This window comes from Triturus cristatus, chromosome 10 (genome assembly GCF_964204655.1).
Source record: "Triturus cristatus chromosome 10, aTriCri1.1, whole genome shotgun sequence".
Classification (NCBI taxonomy): Eukaryota; Metazoa; Chordata; class Amphibia; order Caudata; family Salamandridae; genus Triturus; species Triturus cristatus.
The window spans coordinates 1,248,168,804-1,248,190,387 of record NC_140593.1 but is presented as its reverse complement, the minus strand read 5'-3'; the positions used below and the strand labels follow the sequence as shown (position 1 = coordinate 1,248,190,387).

Here is a 21,584-nt window from a genome sequence, read left to right as displayed (position 1 = left end):
CCAAAGCCTCAGCATCACAAAATGGATGCTGCTGCCACAGACACAAGTCTGACCTCCTGCTGCTGGGAGTGATCCCAGCCAGGGAGGCCTGGACAATAGGTTTCCTGCTTGGGGAGGTGCTAGCACCTCCCCAGACAGCCTTTAGTGTATTGGGGCAGGGTGGGCTGAAAGGAATGAGACATGCCTGGGGCACACAAGGTGTTCCTTGCATAGTCCAGTTCAAACCGGCGCTGGGGCACTCCAGCCCCAGCTCTGGCACGAAACTGGACAAAGGGAAGTGGGTGTAACCACCCCCTCCCAGGTCCCACCCATAAGGCGTGACCTAGCAGGTATCCCAGCCCCCCAGATTAGTATAAGAGTGGGAGTTGGGCCTCAAGACTTTAGATTATCCTGAACCTGCAAAACTGAACAGAAACTCTGGACCTTCGACATTCGACGAAAGAAGAAGACTGAAGAATCTCCCTTGTAGCCAAGGAGTGGCTACCCTGTGCAAACAGGCACCATCAAGAGACTACCCCTTTGCTTTGCGACCGTTCTACGAGGAACCGACTGCAGAGCCCGACCAGAGCCTTGACTTCCAGACTTCTCCGACCCTCATCCACATCTGCAGCAGAGCTGAGATCCGTGGAGGCGACGAGCGACGTGGGACCGGCTACCTGGAAAAAGTGGCTAGTAACTTACAGCGCAGCTTCTGAGGTACCCTCGAAGTTGTGCACCGGGGATTGAGAAGCCCCAACCCCAAGCACCATCTGCACCGAAGATCAGCCCCCCACACTCCACGAGTCCTGCGTGGGGCCCTTCAGCATTTTCCTGCTTGCCGCGTCTGTCCGGTTGCTTGCCCGCTGGCTAGTGGCCTCTGTGACGACGCACCCTGAAATCTTCTGCGCTGGTTTGGCTCCTCCAGACTGGCTCCCGCTTCTCTGCAAAGAAGAAGCACCCCAGACCTTCCTGGTCTGCACCAGAAGCAAGTCCTTTGTTCTTCGTGGGTTCCGCTTGCCAAGGCTTGGTGAGTCCTAGTCCAACTTCGACGCCGCCGACAGCAAGAGCCTTCGTGGGACAGCTCGCCTCCTGGTCCTGGTCGTCCTCGACGCTTCCTGGTCCTCCTGGCTGCAGCGACAAGCTTCACCTTCACCTGCATTCTTCACGACATCGCCTGGTTCCTTCCTGGTTCCACGTGGTCACTGGCTAGTGACCTTGACTCTGTCCCTTCTGCTTGCAGGTTTCTTCTCTTCTTGATCCCAGCCTTGGGATCCACCGGACACTCTTCACTGACTGCCTGTCAGCATCTTTCTTCAGGCATCCATAGGAGTCGACGACGAAAACGACGCATCTTCACCCCTAAGCACCCACAGCCTGTGGGCTAGGTAACTTGGGTACTCCGGTGCTCATCAGGATAGTGACTATCCTAGTGTCTAGTTTTCAAGTCTCAACTTCCTAGCTACTCCGGAAGTGTCCTAAATCTACTGTTTTCTAAACTGTACTATTGCTATTGACTTTTACGCATTACGCGTGAGTGTTTCCACTCTGCACACGAATCCCGTGGGCCTCCCACTTCCTAACTAACGCTAGTGTAGTGTAGCCCCAGCGATTCCCTAGGCCTAGGCCTATTCTATTTCCGTGACAGTGGTTCTTATACCACTTACTTAGTATATGGTTTGCGTGGCCCCTAGGGCCTAACTGTATTACTTACCTGTGTGACTTAATGTATGCTTAAATAAGACTGTGTTGTACTTACCTCTAATCTCATAAAGAGTGCTGAGGGTTTGACTAGAATAAATACACTTTATTTTATATATATATCTGTTGTGGTGTCCTTTCATTTGGTATTCAAGGGATTATATATGGTATCACAGCTGGCTTCACATGCCATTCAGAGTTTAGCCTAAGACTGCTCTTGTCCATGCTACCACTAGGATAGCTGGTCTATAAGGTTGACTTTACAACCAATCACCATAAGGGTATTTGGACTGATACAAGGTGTACACTAGAACTAGTGACATCATACATCAGGCCAACTTCTCACACCCCCCGTCAGCCCCTCAGGGTGCTCCACGTCAACCGCCTGAAGCCGCACCATGAGCGATCGGAGCTTGCTCTCCTTATGGTGACGGATGGGAGCGAAGAGGAAGAGAGTGAAGCTCTTCCTGACCTTCTTGCGGTACAAGAGAAGGATGGTTCAGTGGAAGGTGTAGTCCTCTCCCCATCCTTGACCCCAGAGCAACAGAGGGACTGTCGCCATGTCCTGGGACAGTTCGCCTCGTTGTTCTCCCTCACGCCTGGAATCACTCATTTGTGTACCCATGATGTGGACACAGGGGATAGCCCCCCAATGAAGAACAAGTCTTAACGACTCTCTGACCGAGTGAAGGATAGCATCCAGCGTGAGGTGGCAAAGATGCTGGAGCTGGGGGTGATAGAACCTTCCAGCAGCCCGTGGGCTAGTCCAGTGGTGTTGGTGCCGAAAGCGGCCCCACCGGGTACGACGCCAGAACTCCGGTTCTGTGTGGACTACCGGGGGGTTGAACTCTGTCACGAAGACAGATGCTCACCCCATCCCACGTGCAGATGAGCTGGTGGACCGGCTGGGAGCAGCCCGGTACCTCAGCACCATTGACCTGACGTCCGGATATTGGCAGATTGCCATGGCCGACGGAGCACGGGAGAAGACAGCGTTCTCCACCCCAGAGGGCCACTACCAATTTCGAGTGATGCCCTTTGGGCTCAAAAATGCTCCGGCCACATTCCAGCGGTTAGTGAATCAGGTACTATCTGGCCTGGAGTCCTTCTCAGCAGCCTACTTGGATGACATAGCTGTCTTCAGTAGCAGCTGGGAGGACCATCTGCGACACCTCCAGGAGGTATTGCAGGCACTGCAACGCGCTGGTTTAACCATTAAAGCCAGCAAGTGCCAGATTGGACAGGGATCTGTCGTGTACCTGGGACACCTGGTGGGCGGAGGTAAGGTGCAACCCCTCCAGGCCAAAATTGAAACCATCTTGGCTTGGGAGCCCCCCAAGACCCAAACCGAGGTCCGAGCTTTCCTCGGCCTCACTGGGTACTACCGCCGGTTCGTCAAGGGATATGGTACCATCGTGACCCCCTTGACGGAGTTGACCTCAAAGAAACAACCTCGAAAGGTCATATGGACAGCTGCATGCCAAGAAGCCTTTGATACGCTGAAAAATGCGATGTGTACAGCTCCAGTACTAGCAACACCCGATTTCAGCAAGGAATTTATTGTACAGACCGACGCCTCAGAACACGGCCTAGGTGCGGTGCTCTCGCAACTCAACACCGAGGGCCAGGACCAACCTGTGGCCTTCATATCTCGAAGACTCCTCCCTCGGGAACGGCGATGGAGCACCATTGAGAGAGAAGCCTTTGCGGTGGTATGGGCTCTGAAGAAGTTGAGGCCATACCTCTTTGGCACTCACTTCCTTATCCAGACCGACCACCGCCCCCTTCGCTGGCTCATGCAGATGAGAGGTGAAAACCCCAAGTTGTTGAGGTGGTCCATTTCCCTACAGGGGATGGACTTTCGGGTGGAACATCGGCCCGGAGTTGACCACGCCAGTGCTGACGGTCTCTCCAGGTTTTTCCGCCTTAGTGAAGAGAACTCCCTAGGGTTGGGTAGCTCTCCCCTCTTTCGGCTGGGGGGGGACGCATGTTGGACCCGTCAGCCCTAGGGTGGTCTCCCCTTCTATTTTTGTATCGTGCCTCATTTTTTCCACCCTCATTTTTATGTTGGACTAGGTCTCCGGGCGCCTTTTCATTGCCAGGCAGTGTTAAGGTGCAGGTGCTCCCTTCTCCCAAGATGGCTGCCACAGACCCCTGCTACTGCAGGGTGGTCGTTTTTCATATTAGCACCCTAGCTGCCAGGAGCTGGCTGGGACCCACAACAATGTTGCGACACCAGCCCGCCTTTTTGTCCCATAGGTAGAGTGGGGAAGCTCCTGGAATATGCTGGAACCTTCGAGAAGGGAGGTGGGGTTTTACTTTTGCCGCCTTGGCTAGAGGTCACCTGACCTAGGGCTACTTAAGAGTGGGAGGGAAACTTTTGTGGTGAGTTGGCCATTGGGGTGAAGCAGAGCTGGAAGAATCCACCAGGAGTGTAGGCGGTAGGGCCTAGCCAGGGACTTATGCCTCTGAGAGTGACAGGATTGAGATACTGCCTCTTAAGTGAGTGAGGTGCCCTGTGAATCCCACTGATCTTGCCTAGTAGTAGGAGGACCCAGAGACTCTCTGCCAGCCTGACTAGGAAGGACCTAGTCGCCCTCTCCATCCCTACCCCTGTAACAGAACCCCTTAAGGGCGCCAGATACATCTGCGCCAAAAGACTTCATCTGTCAACTGAGAACTGAAACCTAACTTTAAGAACTGAGACTGCATGACAAGAGCGAGCTGTAAGCCTTGAATGCCAGAGCTGAGACTGCGTGTCCAAGCTAACCTATTGAACTAATTGCTAAACCGATTGCCAAGCCACCGGGGATCGACCAGGTACTAGCGCTGTGACCCCCGCGCTCCCTGCCCTGGTCTGGGACCCCCGGCAGCGTGCTCCGCTGAGCACTTTACCCCATCCTTAATTTGAGCCCCCCCCCTGCGACGACGAAGTCAGCGCGCTCACCGCCGAGGCCTGGAGGAGTGCCCTGCTGTGTCGCGAGGCCCAGGCGAAGCCCGGGGCCCCGTCGCTGCCGTCGCAGCCGTGTGAGGAGGTGCGCAAGGTCGGGGCCGAGTTCCCCCAACGTCGTGAGGACGGACGCCTGCTGACGCCGAGACGGAGGTAAGCCCGGAGGCCTGAGATCCCCCCTTGGTGCGCCCCCTGCTGGTCTGGAAACCACACCGCACTTGGCCCGGGTTGTCCCCTCCGTGGGAGTCCCCTCCCCTGCCTGCGCGACGGAGAGACCCCGCCGAGGGATCCTGTCCGTGTCCCCCCTTTTGTAATACTGAGCGCGGTGCTCTGTGAACTGCACCGGAGCATAGGGACCCGCTCCTCAAGTCCGGTCACCCTAACCGCTGGAAGCCGCCCAAAGAACTGACTGACATTACCCTCGGGTGGCGCTTCACGCCACCGACCCTGCTTCCCCAGCCGGAGAGACCGGGACTGCGAGTAGCGCACTGTGTTATATGCTCTGCTCGAAAGTAAATTACATGCCAAGGAATGCGAGTAGCGCACTGTGTTATATGCTCTGCTCGAAAGTAGATTACATGCCAAGGAATGCGAGTAGCGCACTGTGTTATATGCCCTGCTCGAAAGTAAATTACATGCCCAGGAACGCGGGTAGCGCACTGTGTTATATGCTCTGCTCGAAGGTAATGATATGCAACTGATTACGAGTAACGCGTTGTGATAACTGTTCTACGCAAACGTTTCCACATGTAACTGATTGCGCGTAGCGCTGTGTTTTATGTGCCTTGCTTCACAGTACTAGGGGCCAGTGGTCACGAGGAGCGCTCAGTTCGACAGGCGCCATGTTGATGAACCCAATGTTCCCCCTTACAAGTAGTACGCTGTGTTAGACGGCCTGTTCAGGGAAAGACTGTACATAAGCGCGCACAGCGCTAGAATCTCCCGCATTTAACCAGCGGGCGTGGGTACATGAACGAGGTTAGGCCCTGCATAGATATCACCAAGAGTGTCGCATGTACTGAACGATGGTATTATGATTCATGTATTACCTTGTTATTTCCTGAACTGCAACTGACCAGCTATACTTGGATAAACTTGAAGTATTTGCATAATTTAAACGGTGTGGCGTCCCTTATTGTGTGTGACTCTAGTCCATGAGAAGCGTGTGGTGTATGGTTGCTTAACACATAGCCCTCTGATTGCCTGACCGGCTCGCGCCACGTTACCGCCCTTAGGGCCTGGTGAACCCAGGTTCCTACAAAGGGACACATTGATCTCCACGAAAAATCACATCATTGACAATGGATAAATCATTTGATACTTGAGCAAATGATTTTAAGGGGGCAGGAAGGGAACGTTCTTTGGGCCAACCTGATATAATCATGTTCTTAACAGCAGAAAGTGTGGAATCATCGCAATAAGCTTTGACCCAATCCGATCGTGAAATACTGAAAGGAGAAATAACTAAGTCCTCAATTGAAGCAACAACACATTCTACATCATCAAATCTTGAATCAGATGAGTTTTCTTTTAAAGATAGTCTAGAAAGACAATCTGCTCTCAAATTATGTCCTCCAGAAATGTGTTGTATGGTGAAATTGTATTCATGTAATCTTGACAAAATTCTGACTAACCTGGCTGAAGCTTTACCAGTGCCATTGCCATTGAGGAGGTGCAACAAGGGTTTATGATCACTAAGAAGAATGAAGTGTGAACCCCAAATATACGTTTTAAATTTTTCAACTGCCCATGAGCAGGCTAAAGCTTCTCTCTCAATAGTGCTAGAATTTCTTTCAGCACTACTCAGAGATCTTGAGGCAAACCCGATGGTATGCTCTTTTGATCCTATCCACTGACAAAGTACTGCGCCCAATCCTTGTTGACTGGCGTCAACAGAGATTGTATATTTTAATCCTGGAGTAAATGATGACAATGCAGGAGCCTCAATTATGACTTTTTTAACTAGGTTAAACGCATATTCAACCTCATTTGACCAATTAAATTTCTAATTTTTCTTGAGAAGTGCACGCAAAGGCTGAACAATCTGGGAGTAACCCTGGATAAACCTTGAATAATACTCTGTCAATACTAAAAAATATTTCAACTATTTATCAGAGGGAATTGGAACATTTGATATTGCCTGAGTAAGTGAAAATTTTGGTTTTATTCCATTTTCTGAAACTGAGTGTCCCAAATAATCTACTTCCTTTGCAAAAAAAATCTACATTTGTCTTTTCCTAAAGTTACACCAACCTCCTTAAAACGGGATAAAACTGCCTTCAAAGTGTGAATATGATCAATCTTATTTTTTGAAAAAATAAGAACGTCACCCTGGTACGCTTGTACAGATGGAATATCTCTAAGTAGGTCATCCATACATTTCTGAAAAACGCTGGCTGCAGAAGCCAAGCCAAAAGGGAGTCTTCAATATTTATATGCCCCAAAAGGAGTGATAAATGTTGTAAGCTCAGAAGATGGGAGACAAAGGAATTTGTTGATATGCACTCCGTAAATCAAGCAAAGTGAAAAACCAGAGATACCAGTGAGTCAATTTTGAATTTTTAGAAGAGGATGACAGTCAATGATTATATTTTGATTTAATGAGCGAAGGTCAGCACACAAACGAATGCTAGAATCCTTCTTTTTAACGATGACTATTGGACTGACCCATTGTGAGGAATTGGTTGTTTCAATTATGCCTTCAGACACCATTTTATCTAACAATGTTTTAAGATCATCTTTAACATTTAAGGGTATTGTTCTTAATTTGTGCATAACAGGGATTGCACCTGGTTTAAGCTTGATTAAATGCTCATAGTTCTTGATTTTGCCAACTGATTCTCTGAAAACTTCTGGAAACTCTGAAATAATACCACTAACTAGATCATTTAAGTTTTCTGAAATTAATGAAATGGACACATCATTAACTTGCACTGGTGAATCAGAACCTGGAACTAGCTTGAGGCCCATTTTTGCAAGATCTTGCCAACCTATAATACATCTTCCTTCGATTGCAACATAGATTTTTATACAAATGCACCTTCCCAAACATGTCACATCACCCATAAAATAACCCAACATGTCGATGTCTTTGCCACCATAACCCTTTGGAACAATATCTAAAGGATGTAATTTCATGGAATGAGATGGCCAATGAAAATTAAATAAAACATCAGAAATGATGGTTACAGGTGCACCAGAGTCTGCCATCATGCTGAAAGAAATGTTAATCATAACTTCACACGTAGGTTCTTTTGCATCAATGACTCTCCATCAGTATCAATTGAAAGTATTATCTTTTTCTTTAAAGACTGCGACGAAACATCAACAGTATTAATATCCATGTTTTGCAGAGACGAATCAACAGAAGCAATATTTATGTCTGGGTATTCTATTGAAGAAAAAGCACTGACTTGAACAAATCTCTTGCTCCTACACACTGTGTAAAAATGTCCAATCTTTTGACAATTTGAACATTTCTTTCCAAGAGCCTGGCAAATAGGACTGTTCCCAAGATGTGTTCTTGAACCACATCTATAGCATGAAGAAGTTATTCTCCTTTGAAAAGGTTTTATAAAAAGGTTTCACAAATTTGTTTTTTGCAGTAATAGCATTGACTTGTGACTCGTTCTGTGAATTTGGTGAGAAAGCGGTTTCTTATGAAATACATTGTGATGAAATGATAGATCGCTTAATGCTTTTAGCCATATCTATTACTTCTGATAATGTTGGATCACGGCAGCTTAAGATTCTTTCTTGTATTTTTTTATGAAAACACTTGTATACGAATTGATCCCTGATGACTATGTCAAGATAAGCACCAAAATTGCATTCCGCTGCTAAATTTCTGAGAGCCGAAATAAACTCTTCCACTGTTTCATTTGGCTCTTGTTTTCTTTTCATGAAATTATATTGTTCAAGCATAACATTTGGTTGTTCTAAAAATGTTGTATTCCGTCTTTGAACTGCATCAGTGAAAACATTCCATCCATCTCCATTTCCAGGCGGGGGGAATACCGGGAGGAAGATTATCAAATATTTCCCGTCCCACTTTTCCTAAGTGACTATACAAGATTGCCAACTTTCTTTTTGCAGAATCATCATCAGCATCAATTGCAACCAAATAACTCTCAAAACTACGAAACCAGGTTTTCCATATTTCTTTGGGTTTGCCAGAGACAGGAAGAAATTGTTCAAGAAGCACAATTTGTTGATTTGCTGCCATTATATTGTATTGTATTAATCTAAAGATATATTTTGAATGCTTTCAATAAAAAGTTACTGTTTAAACAAGTATTAATGTCAATATGTAAATTATGTAAAAATAAATATATATTTCCTCCGTAAAATTATTATTTTCTTCTCTCTCCTGTATTGTATAAATAAAATGAACAATACCTTTTATATTTTTCCGCAAAAATTCTTTCCTTTCTGTGTTTTAAAAGACTTTTCTTTTATAGACTCCAAGTGCAGGCTTTAATCCTCAAATTTGCATATTTAACGTGTATATCGCTGAAGAATATACACTATGCGCAAGCCCGTGTGAAATAATCTCTTTTCCGATCGTAATTCGTCCGATCGGAGACTCCGTAGCTATGGAAACAAACTTCTTTATTCCTCAAGATGGCCGCCGGTGACGTCCGTGCGCGATGATGTGCAACGTTGTTTTTTGTTGTGCTCATTGCTAGGATACCACGTTGTTGGGTAGGAGCGTGAGGAGTCAGATGAGTGTGAGCCAGGAAAAGGCAAAACACTCAAAATTCCGACATTGGTTCCTCACAGGTGGTAACAGATTGCGGGAAAGCTCACCAATTATATCGAAAGGCTCCCGGCAACAATCCACGCTTTATTTCTACAGGTAGGGCGTGCAAATCTTGTGAAATCTTCCTTTTACAAAATCGTCGCCAAAATGTAAAGATATGATTCCAAACGGCTGACAACCCATTCTTCAGTTCGGAATTCTAACTGCAACAGAGGCAAGACGCGAGCACTCCTTGAAGGTACACACGTCTTCAAGAAGCGCACGCCACAGAATACAAAGTGCGCAATAAACATATGACAGTAAAGAGGGACAATGTATAAAGACATATTTACGTACTCTACACACACCTCCTGCCAGCACACACCCCTTGCCAGCACACGCACCCTGCCAGCACACGCACCCTGCCAGCACACGCACCTTGCCAGCACACGCACCCTGCCAGCACACGCACCTTGCCAGCACGCGCACCCTGCCAGCATACACCCAGCATATAACCCTGCTAGCACACACCCCTGATAACAGCACACACCCCTGATAACATACACCCCTGATAACAGCACACAGCCCTGTCAGCACATACCCCTTGCCAGCACACGGCCTTTGCCACCACACACCCCTTGCCAGCATACACACCCTATCAACACACCTCCTGCCAGTACACACACACCCGGTGAGTGATCCATGGAGCTGGAAGAGGAGTGGAGGTGTTGCTGCTCAGAGGCCAGGCAATGCTCTGATGTAATCAGCCATGGAGTGACCTATGGACAGAAAGGGGTCCCTGCTGCCTCACTGTGACCACTAGCAGCGGGAGGGGCGCCACATGTCTTCCGCCTAGGGCGCTTTGGTACACAGGGCGCCCGGCAGCGCTTTGAAACTTACTCTGGTCCTGGTTGAAGCGCAGACTGTTCACCCCCCGCTGCTGCGCCATTGCTGCGGGCCCGGGAGCTCAGCCCGGTGGATGGAAGGGTTTGCGGTTGTATCAGCGGCCGCGGGTCCAGCTCAAGGCCACTTGTTTACCTTTCACTGTTGTCATTTGTGCAGGACGGCACCACTTCCGGGTCACAAAGCCAATCCCACGACTGGAGAGATTCTAAGGACGCTCTGGAAGTGGGCGGTACTGATAGCGTGCAAGGTTTTCTAGGATTGGACCATAGGAGGCACCTCGGCCAGTCCACCAGACAGACCTCTGCAGTGGTGATTGGTTGTGGAGTGCGCATGCGTCCCTGCGCGCGCTGCCTGCCGTTGATGGCGTGTGAGCCCTCGTGTGCGCCGGCTCGGCCCGAGTAGAGCCACGGTCTCACTCTCGGGCCGCGTCACCGCCGCCATGTGTCCTTGTGGGTGGGGGAGAAGAGGGAGTAGCGCTCAGGTACGGCCCGCTGACAGGCGGCCCCGACCCTTCCAGCCGCTGAGGCCTGGGGGTCGGGCCGGAGCCTGCCCCTGGAGCGCGGCCCGTGTTGGGTTCCGGCCCAGGTCGAGGGTCTTCACCGGTGCCTGACGCGGTCGCCTCGAGTCACACCTTGTAAACTTGTCGAGTCAGGAGCGGGTCTAGGATGTTTTAATGTATTCTGTTTATTTAATGCAAATTCATATAGCGCGAACATTACCCAAAGGTGCCAAAGCGCTTTACAATAGAACAAAGTAAGGTACATAAGGCATTCGTGATGAAGATTACATATTGACAAGTTACATATACTACTACGATTATGCAAATGGAAGGCTTAATTGGGGTGAAATAAGTGTACAATACATTTTTACAAAATTTACCTCGTGGAAGCCACGCCATGAGTTATTGGGCCCAGGGAGGCCTTTTAATTAGCAAAGAACAGGACACTTTGAGGCCTGCTTTCATCTCAATACATGACCTGGCGCTGCGCGCAATGGCCCCTTATTTTTATTCTATTTGTGCAATTTAAATATAGTGCGGACATGGCCCGAACGCATCCGAGCGCTTTACAACAGTAGCTGGATACATTGGTTACAACTGGTTCCAGTATTTATACTCTGACTTTTACATCGCCAGATGTGTGTAGTGGGCTGGCCCCACGTGCTCAGGAGACATAGAAGACATAGCCGAGTTGAGTTTGAAGTCGTTAATTAAGTCCATAAGTAGAAGTTACAGCAAGCCCCACCAGGAGCAGCCACCTAGCTGCTCAGCCCATCTGACAACACACACCAGGCACCCAAGCATTCCACTCACTCATGTCAATCACACCAACATTCTACACAGCACACATTTACTGGCTGAGCAGCTAGGGACAAGGTGAAAGAGAACATTACAGCATAACATGAGAATACTACAGAGTGACCACAAGAACATTACAGCATAACATGAGAATACTACAGAGTGACCACAAGAGCGAGTTACAGCAGTTGGTCAAAGGTCGTACACAGTTAACGCACTGATTTAAATGGGGGGGGGGGGGGTCACAACCCTGGTAGTGTAGACCCTGGTGGCGAGAATACTTAAGCCTGGTCGAGGGTGATTAACCAAAGTGTCTGTCAACTCAGAGGAGCTTGAGGTCCTTTCTGGAGGTGACTAGGCAGGTGGTTAGGCAAAGGGAACAATGAGTTCCAGATTCTTGTGGAACTACCAGAGAAGGACTGGCTCATGTACTGTTCATGACTGAGGTGGGGGTTTCAGGACCAGGGATTGGGCATTTCTGGAACCCCTATTTGTTCCAGAGACTTTCTTGTTTAGATAGGAGGGTGAAGAGGAGTGCAGCGCTTTGTGGTAATACAGCTGCATAAACCTCCCCATGGTCATTGTGCAGCACACATAGAAGTTGCAAATCGTTTTTTATTTTTATTTAAATGTTTGATTAAGTGCGGGAAGGGACACCTTCCTGCATATAAACAATAATTCATGTCATTTGCTGTTTCTATGTGCGTGTGCTGCACAATGCAGAACCCATAGAAACAACAAAAACAAGGAGAAATAAAGGGTTTCTCCTCGTTTCGCCATGTTAAGACCAGTTTTCCGTGGTCTTAATTCTGGCGCTGCCTCCTATTTACAGGATCCTTGTAAACTGGGGCAGGGTCAAAATCAGTGGGTGTTACGGTGGGACACCCACCACACACCTATTGCCCACAAGGCATCGTTCAATCACGTTAAGTGGCTTTACACCTTGTAAATAAGGCGAAGCCCCTATCACCACACATGGGCGTCCGCAGAAATTTTTCCAGGGAGGGGTGAACCTGGCAAATGAAGGGGCGTGGCTAATGTTAATCAATAGGGGCGGGGCTAAAATGGCAGACAATCAGGATCGGGTAATGCTCAGGCCAAGCGGAGAAAAAAAAGTGGTGAATTCTGCATTTGAAACTGGACAACAATTAGAGCACACATGAACCCTAAAATTACCCCCCTGGCCCCTTAAAACTCATACATTCCCTGATACCTAAAATTAGCCCCCTGGCACCCCATAACCCATACCCGCCCTGACCCCTAAAATTGTCCCCCTGGCACCCTAAAACCCATACCCACCCTGAACCCTAAAATTACCCCTGACCCCCAAAACCCATACCCACCCTGAACCCTAAAATTACCTCCCTGGCCCCTTAGAACCCATACCCGCCCTGAACCCTAAAATTACCCCCCTGGTACCCCAAAATCCATACCCACCCTGAAAAATTAGTGACGGTCAAGAGATTAAAGACCTCGTCACCTTGGTACAGCCCTGAGCTGAAATGTTTAAAAGTAAACTGCAGGAGAGCGGAACGTCTTTGGAGACAAGACTATAGTAAAGATAAGAAAACTAGCTTTAATCTTGCTCTCCAACAATACAAGGATGCAATCATTACCGCAAAAAGACTATTTTACACAACTAAGATAGAGGAAGCCGGAAATTCCACTAAGGAACTTTTTAAAACTGACACACTGCTGTCTAAACGGCAGCAGGCTAATGCTTTTCAACCAGACCAAGCTATGTGCAATAACCTGGCCCTATATTTCCAGAACAAGGTTCAAGTGATTTATAATGACCTTTTGAACACTCAAATGGTTCCGGATAAGTCATGTCAATCATCTGATGAGGCTGTATCAATACATTGCAGATTAGCATGTTTTCAGACAGTTACAAACGATGAGGTACACAAACTTCTCGTTTCCATAAAATCTGGTTCACCCAAAGACCCCTGTCCTCCCGCGATTATGCATTTGGCTGCTAGGAGAATTTGTGACAAACTCACCCCTCTAGTCAATCAAGTCTTGGAATCAGGTAGTTACCCAGTATGTTGGAAAAAAGCAATGATCAGGCTGATTTTGAAAAAGTCCACCCTAGACCCCTCGGAACCTAAGAACTATCGTCCAATTGCTGGCTTACCAATAGCAGCTAAAATCCTGGAGAAATCAGTGAACAAGGTGCTGACTGATTATCTAGACATCAATAACCTGCTGGATTCTACTCAGCATGGTTTTTGGTCGCACCACTCTACCGAATCAGCCTTGATTGTAGTAACGGAGGAGGTCCGTAGAATAGTCGACGGAGGGGGTAGAGCAGTCCTTGTACTTTTAGACCTGTCAGCAGCTTTTGACACCGGGAACCACACAGTGTTAATGCAGCGGCTGAAGGAAGTGGGGATCGAGGGTACTGCCCTGACCCACCTCACATCGTTTTTGGAGGGGAGGGAGCAGAGCCTGTACTGGGAGGGTCTGCAATCAGACAGTTTCCATCTTCCCTGTGGGGTTCCACAGGGATCGGCCTTATCCCCGACGATGTTTAACATCTATGTCATTCCCCTGGCCAGACTCATTAGGAAGCATGGATTCGCCCTGGTATCCTACTGAAGATACAGCTATTAGGTTTCATGCATGCCTTACCGAGATTATGACCTGGATGAACCACAGCTTCCTGAAAATTAACACAGATAAGATGGAGGTCATAGAGTTTGGTCAGGGCCGATCCCTGTGGAATGACTCCTGGTGGCTGGTGGGAGCGGGGGAATGGCCCTGCACCTTGCCTAAGGTTAGAAACCTCGGAGTCCTCTTCGATGACCAATTAAATGTTTCTGTGTAGGTAAACAGCCTCACCTCTTCCTGCTTCTTTCTAATAAAAACCTTGAGAAAGCTATTTCCTTTCATCTCACAGGAACTACAAACGACTGTGGTGGTGGCTCTCTTGTTATCCAAACTTGATTACTGCAATGCCCTGTTGTTGGGCATTGATAAAACCCAGATGAGAAAACTGCAGTCCCTACAGAATGCCGCAGCAAGGCTGCTTCTAATATACCTGGAGGTCAATCGACCTCGGCAGGAATCAAAGCATTGCATTGGCTCCCTGTACACCAGCGCGGAATTCAAGGCCTTAGGCCTGGTTCATAAAGCACTTTATGGGGGAGGGGCCAGGGACATGCAAAAAATGTTTTTACCCTATACACCCGCTCATGCTCTTAGGTCCAGTAATTTAGGCCTCCTCCAGATTGATAGGACTAGGCGGGTAAGATGGGGCGGCAGAACTTTTTCAAACTGTGCGGCAAAGTTATGGAACAAAATGCCAATAGCCATGAGATTCCAACCAAATCGACAGTCCTTCAGGAAGGACTTGAAAACGTGGCTGTTCGCTTCGATCTAGCTCCCTGGTAATACAGACTGTACCATTTTCACATACACCAGTGCCAAGACACCATGGCATTCGAGCGCTATAAAAGCATATATCCTATCCTATCCTAACCCTACAATTATCCCCCTGGCATCCCAAAACCCATACCCACACTGAACCCTAAAATTACCCCCTGGCACACTAACACCCATACCAACCTGGAACCCTAAAATTACCCCCTGGCAGCTGGTACCCCAAAACCCATACCCACCTGGAACCCTAAAATTACCCCCTAGCACCCCAATCACTAACCCACCCTGAACCCTAAATTTACTCCCTGGCACCCTAAAACCCACACCCAACCTGAAACCTAAAGTTACCCCCTGGTACCCCAAAGGCTGAACACTACAAGCTTACACTACATTTGCATATTCGGAGGGGACTGTCCTCCTCGATATTTCCATGCATGTAAGTCTAGAACACCGTTCACTTAGAGAAACCTAGATTTGAAGCCAGTAGGTAATGCTGATGCTGTAGAATGCATGAAAGTTACTGCAACTTACTTAAAAACTGCTGCCTGCTCTTCTGATACTATTCAGAGGAGTCGGGCTGATCAACAGCACTGTCGTCCTGGCATCCAGCCCCTCCCGAAGGTCTCACTGTGTAGTTCAGAGGTCTTCAAACTTTTTTAGGCAAAGTCCTCCCGACAATATTTTTTAGGAGTGGAGGCCCCCCCAATAACTTACATTTCTGGAAGTTGGGATTTAGCATCGTTGTCAACCATTTTTACCCCGAAGTATTATCTGACAACTAATTTTCACAATTTCAAAACAACATTATCAGTGTTTTGTAAATGTAAAATTTGTGAGTGGTAAATCTGGCCAAAAATCACAGAACTCATGCAACACAATTTGACGGGAAACTTTCTTTTGAGTGAAAACTGCCACAAGGTCAGTGGATGGAACCCCAACTTTCAGGACCCCATCTAGTACTGTGCAGCCCGATCCAGCAAATAATCAGAATGTTGGCAGACTTGGCAACCACATCATTCTCTGGGCAAGCTCTGAAGATACAACTCAATCTATGGAAATTCCCAATGCCATATATGTTTATTTTGTATTATCCCACTAAAGCAGTATAGATGCTTTGGCCTCTGGTGCTGGGATTTTCAGGGTTTAATGGGCCGGATGTAGCCGCAGTCCGTGCAGATAAAAGCGGTGGGGCCGGGTGGGCCGGGTGTATTTCGACTGACGATGACGAGAGAAAATTAAATAAATAATTAATTTTCACTCTGCATTGTCCATCGAAATCCCCCACCACTCTTACCTTGTTGCAGGCAGTTATTTAACAGCACTGTCACAAATGAACAGGAGGAAGTGAAAAACTACAAGTGGTCTAAATTTGCCTTATTATTATGGGAAATACTTTGACAAAAGATAAAATGTAATGTTGCCTAAGACTCTGAAATTGTCTGCATCACAGCAGATTTGCAGAATCCAAACTGCGGTTGGCTAAAACACCAGGACTCCCAGAGATGAGACTCTCAACTGGGGCCTCTTGATAGCAAAGTGCAAGGACACTAGGGGGCATATCAACAACAACCGGCGATAATTATCGCTAAGCGCACTTAGCGCTAGAATATTTATCGCTGGCTAGCGTGGATATTTATTGCTGAGATAGCGTGCTATTAGCAACGCGATAAAAATCCTAACGCTAATTGCCTAACGTGAGATTATCGCTGGAAACCCAGCGATAATCTCACGTTAGCTTGTTGATAGGAACACACAAACCTAGCCATGATATCCACCTTCCATAGGATATCATGGCTAAGTCAGTCCTGAAGCAGGCGTAAGGAAAGTAGCGATAACAGGGGTTATTGCTACTTTTCCTGCCGCTATGCTTCATAGCGTGGGGCTTGATGATAGGAGAAATGTCGCTTAGCGACATTTCTCCTGTCATGTCAGGTCAGGAACGCCCACTTTGCATCTCATTAGAGATGCAAAGCTGGGCATTAGGAATCCCCATGCTAAAGCAAGGTTTCACGCGTTAGCGTGACCTTGCTGATATAGCGATAAAATTATCGCCGCTTTTCGGCCGAAAACGGCCGCTAAAGCGGCGATAATTCATTATCGCCTCCTTGTAAATATGCCTCTAGGTCATCAACATTTCCACAGCGCAAATATGCTGTATGTAAGATCCCATAGCACCCTATTTTGTTCAGCTTGTTTTCAGTTAATGGTTCCTTTTTGTCTGATGATCAGGGTGTTGCTCTGCCTTTTAGAAACATTCTCAGGAAAGACAGCATCACCTGGACCATGAGCGACAGAGGTGACTCAGAAGCACCTGTTTGTAAGTTAATAAATTGTCCTTGAGGAAAGAGAATGCAGGCACCTCCAGTATCTGCCACCATATAGTGGTTGTTTGCGTGATTTAACATCTATATATAGATTTTGACTTGCTGATGCTACAAAAATCTGTTTAGCAAGCCCATCTACTGCTGCCTCTGCGACTAGCGTGACTAGTGGCATACAGCATGTAGTTCTACAGTGGACTTTGTGGCACATGGCCCAAGTGAGTGTCAACTTACCATAACTGCAGGACTCGAATCATCTGTAGTAACAGAGAACAGATCTAATTTTTCAACTGACAAGGAAGGGACAAAACCCAAAACTTATTGGAAGTGTAAGAGTTGAGGGGAGATCCCTCTCTGAATTCTAAGGAGGATAAGAGGCTCCACTAATGAACTGGGTTCATGAAGCATGGATGAAAAAGAATGGGAAAGACTCAGAGAAAGAGAGAGAAGTATAAGGTGGTGAACAGAAGAGGCGTGAGCTGGAATCAAGAGCAAGCAGCCTTGGTATATGGCCACCCTGGTGTTCAGCAGTGCTGCTGGCAGCTTCAAAAAAAATTGGGTCGCTAAACCTATTTATTTACTTTTTTACATATTAAGTACTGGAAATAGTACTGGAAACGGTACTAAGACCAAAAGAGAAATGAAGAGTGGGAGGGTCGAATAGAACATATTCTTCCTGGTTTTATGTAGTTTGTGCAGACTGTACAGTAATTAAGCCAGATCCAGTGCAAGGACTGAGGAAAGTACCCCCGAATAATCTGGAAAGTAGACACCCCTTCCTCACAATCAGACAGCAGCTGTAGTTTTTTGGCCCTTATGTCAGCACTCAGAGCAGTGGATTCAACAAAAAGAGAACACCCACTCCATCAGACAGCTTCGGTACGAAATCATTGGCAATAGTAAGCAGTACACAAGATAGTTAGTCTCAGATCATCATGAAATGTCTGAGTACATCCACTCGGCCTCTCAAGTTATGTTACTTGCACTTGTAATCACAGTCATACTCATAGCCGATTAGCCTCACATAAAAATTCCAGTGATCCATGGTGTACAACGCGCGCCACTCTCTGGCCTGGTAGAACCATCAAAATTAGCATCAGTTTCGGATCGGATTCGAAACACAGCAGAAGGGGTGGTGAAAATATATTTATTCTCAGACCAGAGGTGCAACTAGAGCCCAAATTTTGAGGGGGTGTGGGGGGGGGGGGCTAATTCTTCCAGCAGTAGGCAGAGTGGAGATGGAGGGGTGAAAAACAACAAAGCCTCACAAAAAGTCTCGTTAACACGTAATTGGTCTTTTAAAGACCTGTGAAGTACTCAGGTGCGGCTGCGGGAAGCTGTCTCAGCCCGGGCTGACACACATGAGGGGGGGGCAAGGAGGGGTGCTCCAGGGGGGGGGGCAAGCGCCCCTCCTTGCCCCTCCCTGCGGACGCCCATGTCACCACAGGAACGTCAGAAAAAGTGATGTTTCTGTGGCGACAGGGGCTTGTAAATATGCCCCTCAAGTATGGCCAGACGTGGGTCCCTTGTTCACTTTGCCACTGGATTCAAGACAGCCTGGCTGATGAGGGTTATGAACCCGAAACCGGTCCAAGGATGCTTGTTTCCAGTCCAGAGAAGACATGGCTTGGCAGTTCGGGCTGGACTGTTCCCATGAGGCACATGGTCAGACTGATTTGCATATGGCCATGTCTGAACTGGGGTGGCAGAGTGCGCTAAAGAATGATGGATTAAACACAGATCAGTTGACTGGGGGTGAGTGCTTGCAATGTTCAAAACAACTAGTGCCAGGCAACGGACCAAGATCCCACACAGGAGGGAGACTATACAGAAACTCTAGCACTCCCTGTGGCAAGTGTGGACCGTCACGGGTATCCTGCTGGTACAGGGTGGGGCAGTGACAGTGCAGGCTCATCAGTAAAACCCAGGAATGCAGTTCTGCAGCTCCACAACCAGGACGGTGCTCAGCGACCTTTTTTCGATAGTCCAGCTGGGCGGCAGGAGCCATACGCTCCTAGGAAGTCTTGGTCCCCTGCAGGGAGCATTGCAGCTCCTCCTCTCTCCACAGGTCAATGCAGCTCCTCCTGTCGCCACAGGTCACTGCAGCTCCTCCTCTCGCCACAGGTCAATGCAGCTTCTCCTCTCACCACAGGTCAATGCAGCTTCTCCTCTCGCCACAGGTCAATGCAGCTCCTCCTCCTCTCGCCACAGGTCAATGCAGCTCCTCCTCCTCTCGCCACAGGTCAATGCAGCTCCTCCTCCTCTCGTCACAGGTCAATGCAGCTCCTCCTCCTCTCGCCACAGGTCAATGCAGCTCCTCCTCTCGCCACAGGTCAATGCAGCTCCTCCTCCTCTTGCCACAGGTCAATGCAGCTCCTCCTCTCGTCACAGGTCAATGCAGCTCCTCCTCCTCTTGCCACAGGTCAATGCAGCTCCTCCTCTTGCCACAGGTCAATGCAGCTCCTCCTCTTGCCACAGGTCAATGCAGCTCCTCCTCTCGCCACAGGCCAACGCAGCTACTCCTCTCGCCACAGGCCAACGCAGCTACTCCTCTCGCCACAGGCCAACGCAGCTACTCCTCTCGCCACAGGCCAACGCAGCTCCTCCTCTCGCCACAGGCCAACTCAGCTCCTCCTCTTGCCACAGGTCATTGCAGCTCCTCCGCTCGCCACAGGTCACTGCAGCTCCTCCTCTCGTCACAGGTCAATGCAGCTCCTCTCGCCACAGGTCAATGCAGCTCCTCCTCTCGCCACAGGTCAATGCAGCTCCTCCTCTCGCCACAGGTAAATGCAGCTCCTCCTCTCGCCACAGGTCAATGCAGCTCCTCTCAACACCGGTCAATGCAGCTGCTCCTCCTCTCACCACAGGTCAATGCAGCTCCTCTCTCCACAGTAAATGCAGCTCCTCCTCTCTCCACAGTAAATGCAGCTCCTCCTCTCACCACAGAACAATGCAGCTCCTCCTCTCGTCACAGGCCAGTGCAGCTCCTCGTCTCGCCATAGGTCAATGCAGCTCCTCCTCTCGCCACAAGTCAATTGAGCAAGGCTTCTCTGCCAACATGCCTATAAGGACAACTGCAACCCACGAGTGGGTCAGTTCCTAGTGACGCCGGTGCAGATGAACTGCACTATGGGAATATGGGTAGTGCCCAGCAGAGTAAAGACTGGTTTTAGGAAGGGGGTCTAGAACACAGGGAGATGCAGACTTTCTTGTCCACCACAGACAAAGGACAGCCTACATAAACCACCAGTATGTGTGCATACAGACTGTCCCAAACACACAGCGCCATTCACTCATACCTTGTGAAACAACACTCACAAATAGCCTTACCTATATTTTACAGGTAGACCTGGTGGGCAGACTATCCACAGGGGCAACACACTTTGTAAGCCAGAATTGAAATAAAGTCCTTAAGCAGCCCGAGACTCCGTTTTCTCAATTTTTGCAGAATCATTGACATGTCTGCCTTTGATCTAGATGTCGTCTGTGCATATCTTTACAAAAACCTGCAAAAGTGTCAAATCACTCAGACAATTTATCTATTAATGAGATCGATGAGTACACCTGATGTGATATCAGTCTGGGACAAGTGCCTTTTTATCTCTCTCTCAACGTCAGGCAAGAACGATAACATAAACGGTGTAGTCTGAATTTACATGTTTTTAAGAATGCGTCTCAGACTAGTATCTGTTTCCCAGAGCTATAGCACCTGGATACCCCAGGGTAGTAGAGCACCCTATAAATTAAATTTTCATTTCTTGTTGATGCACATAGGTTATGTCAGACATGCCTATGGTTATGTCCGAAATTACAACTCAGATAAGAAACGGTGTAAAATGTCTCTCACTTGGTTACTGGGAGGAGAGGCCCTTTGCCCCAGATTATTTTACAAAATACTACCACAGAAGGTCTTGACTACCAGCTTACAGAGATGCTGCCGCATTGCGCTTTATGCTGGCAACTGATATAGAGCCAAGTGCGGGAGGAGAGGAGCTGATACGACAAGTGTTTCCTTTGTCAGGGACACTGCATCCACAATTTCTCATAACTATAAAAGTAACTAACGTGTTGCTGTAAACAGGTATGCAGTGCCTGGATTCCGCCAAGGGGACTCTGGATGCAAGGTTTGCTACTCCGTGCTTTCCTAGTGAAGTAGGTTTTAGGGTGTCAGATGACACTGTGTGCTAAGCAATATGATTAGACTATGGAGATAAACTCTTAAATTAATTAACTAAAGTGTCTTTTTCTTTGTGTGTGTGATATTTCAAGGGATGAAATTGGTTTTTCAGATCACCGCGGCGTCCTTGG

At 48.1% G+C, this 21,584-nt stretch overlaps 1 protein-coding gene across 2 annotated transcripts in view; it reads right to left on the bottom strand.

The window, feature by feature from the left end:
• The window catches only part of WDR45 (WD repeat domain 45), a 114,162-nt gene extending 103,705 nt beyond the window's left edge, over nt 1–10,457 (bottom strand). For both annotated transcript variants that reach the window (XM_085629927.1, XM_085629928.1), the window contains exon 1: nt 10,269–10,457. In XM_085629927.1, coding sequence (XP_085486053.1) covers nt 10,269–10,317 — 49 coding nt within the window. In that variant the 5' untranslated portion in view covers nt 10,318–10,457. The remainder of the gene's footprint in view (nt 1–10,268) is intronic.
• Between the last annotated feature and the right edge of the window lie 11,127 nt (nt 10,458–21,584).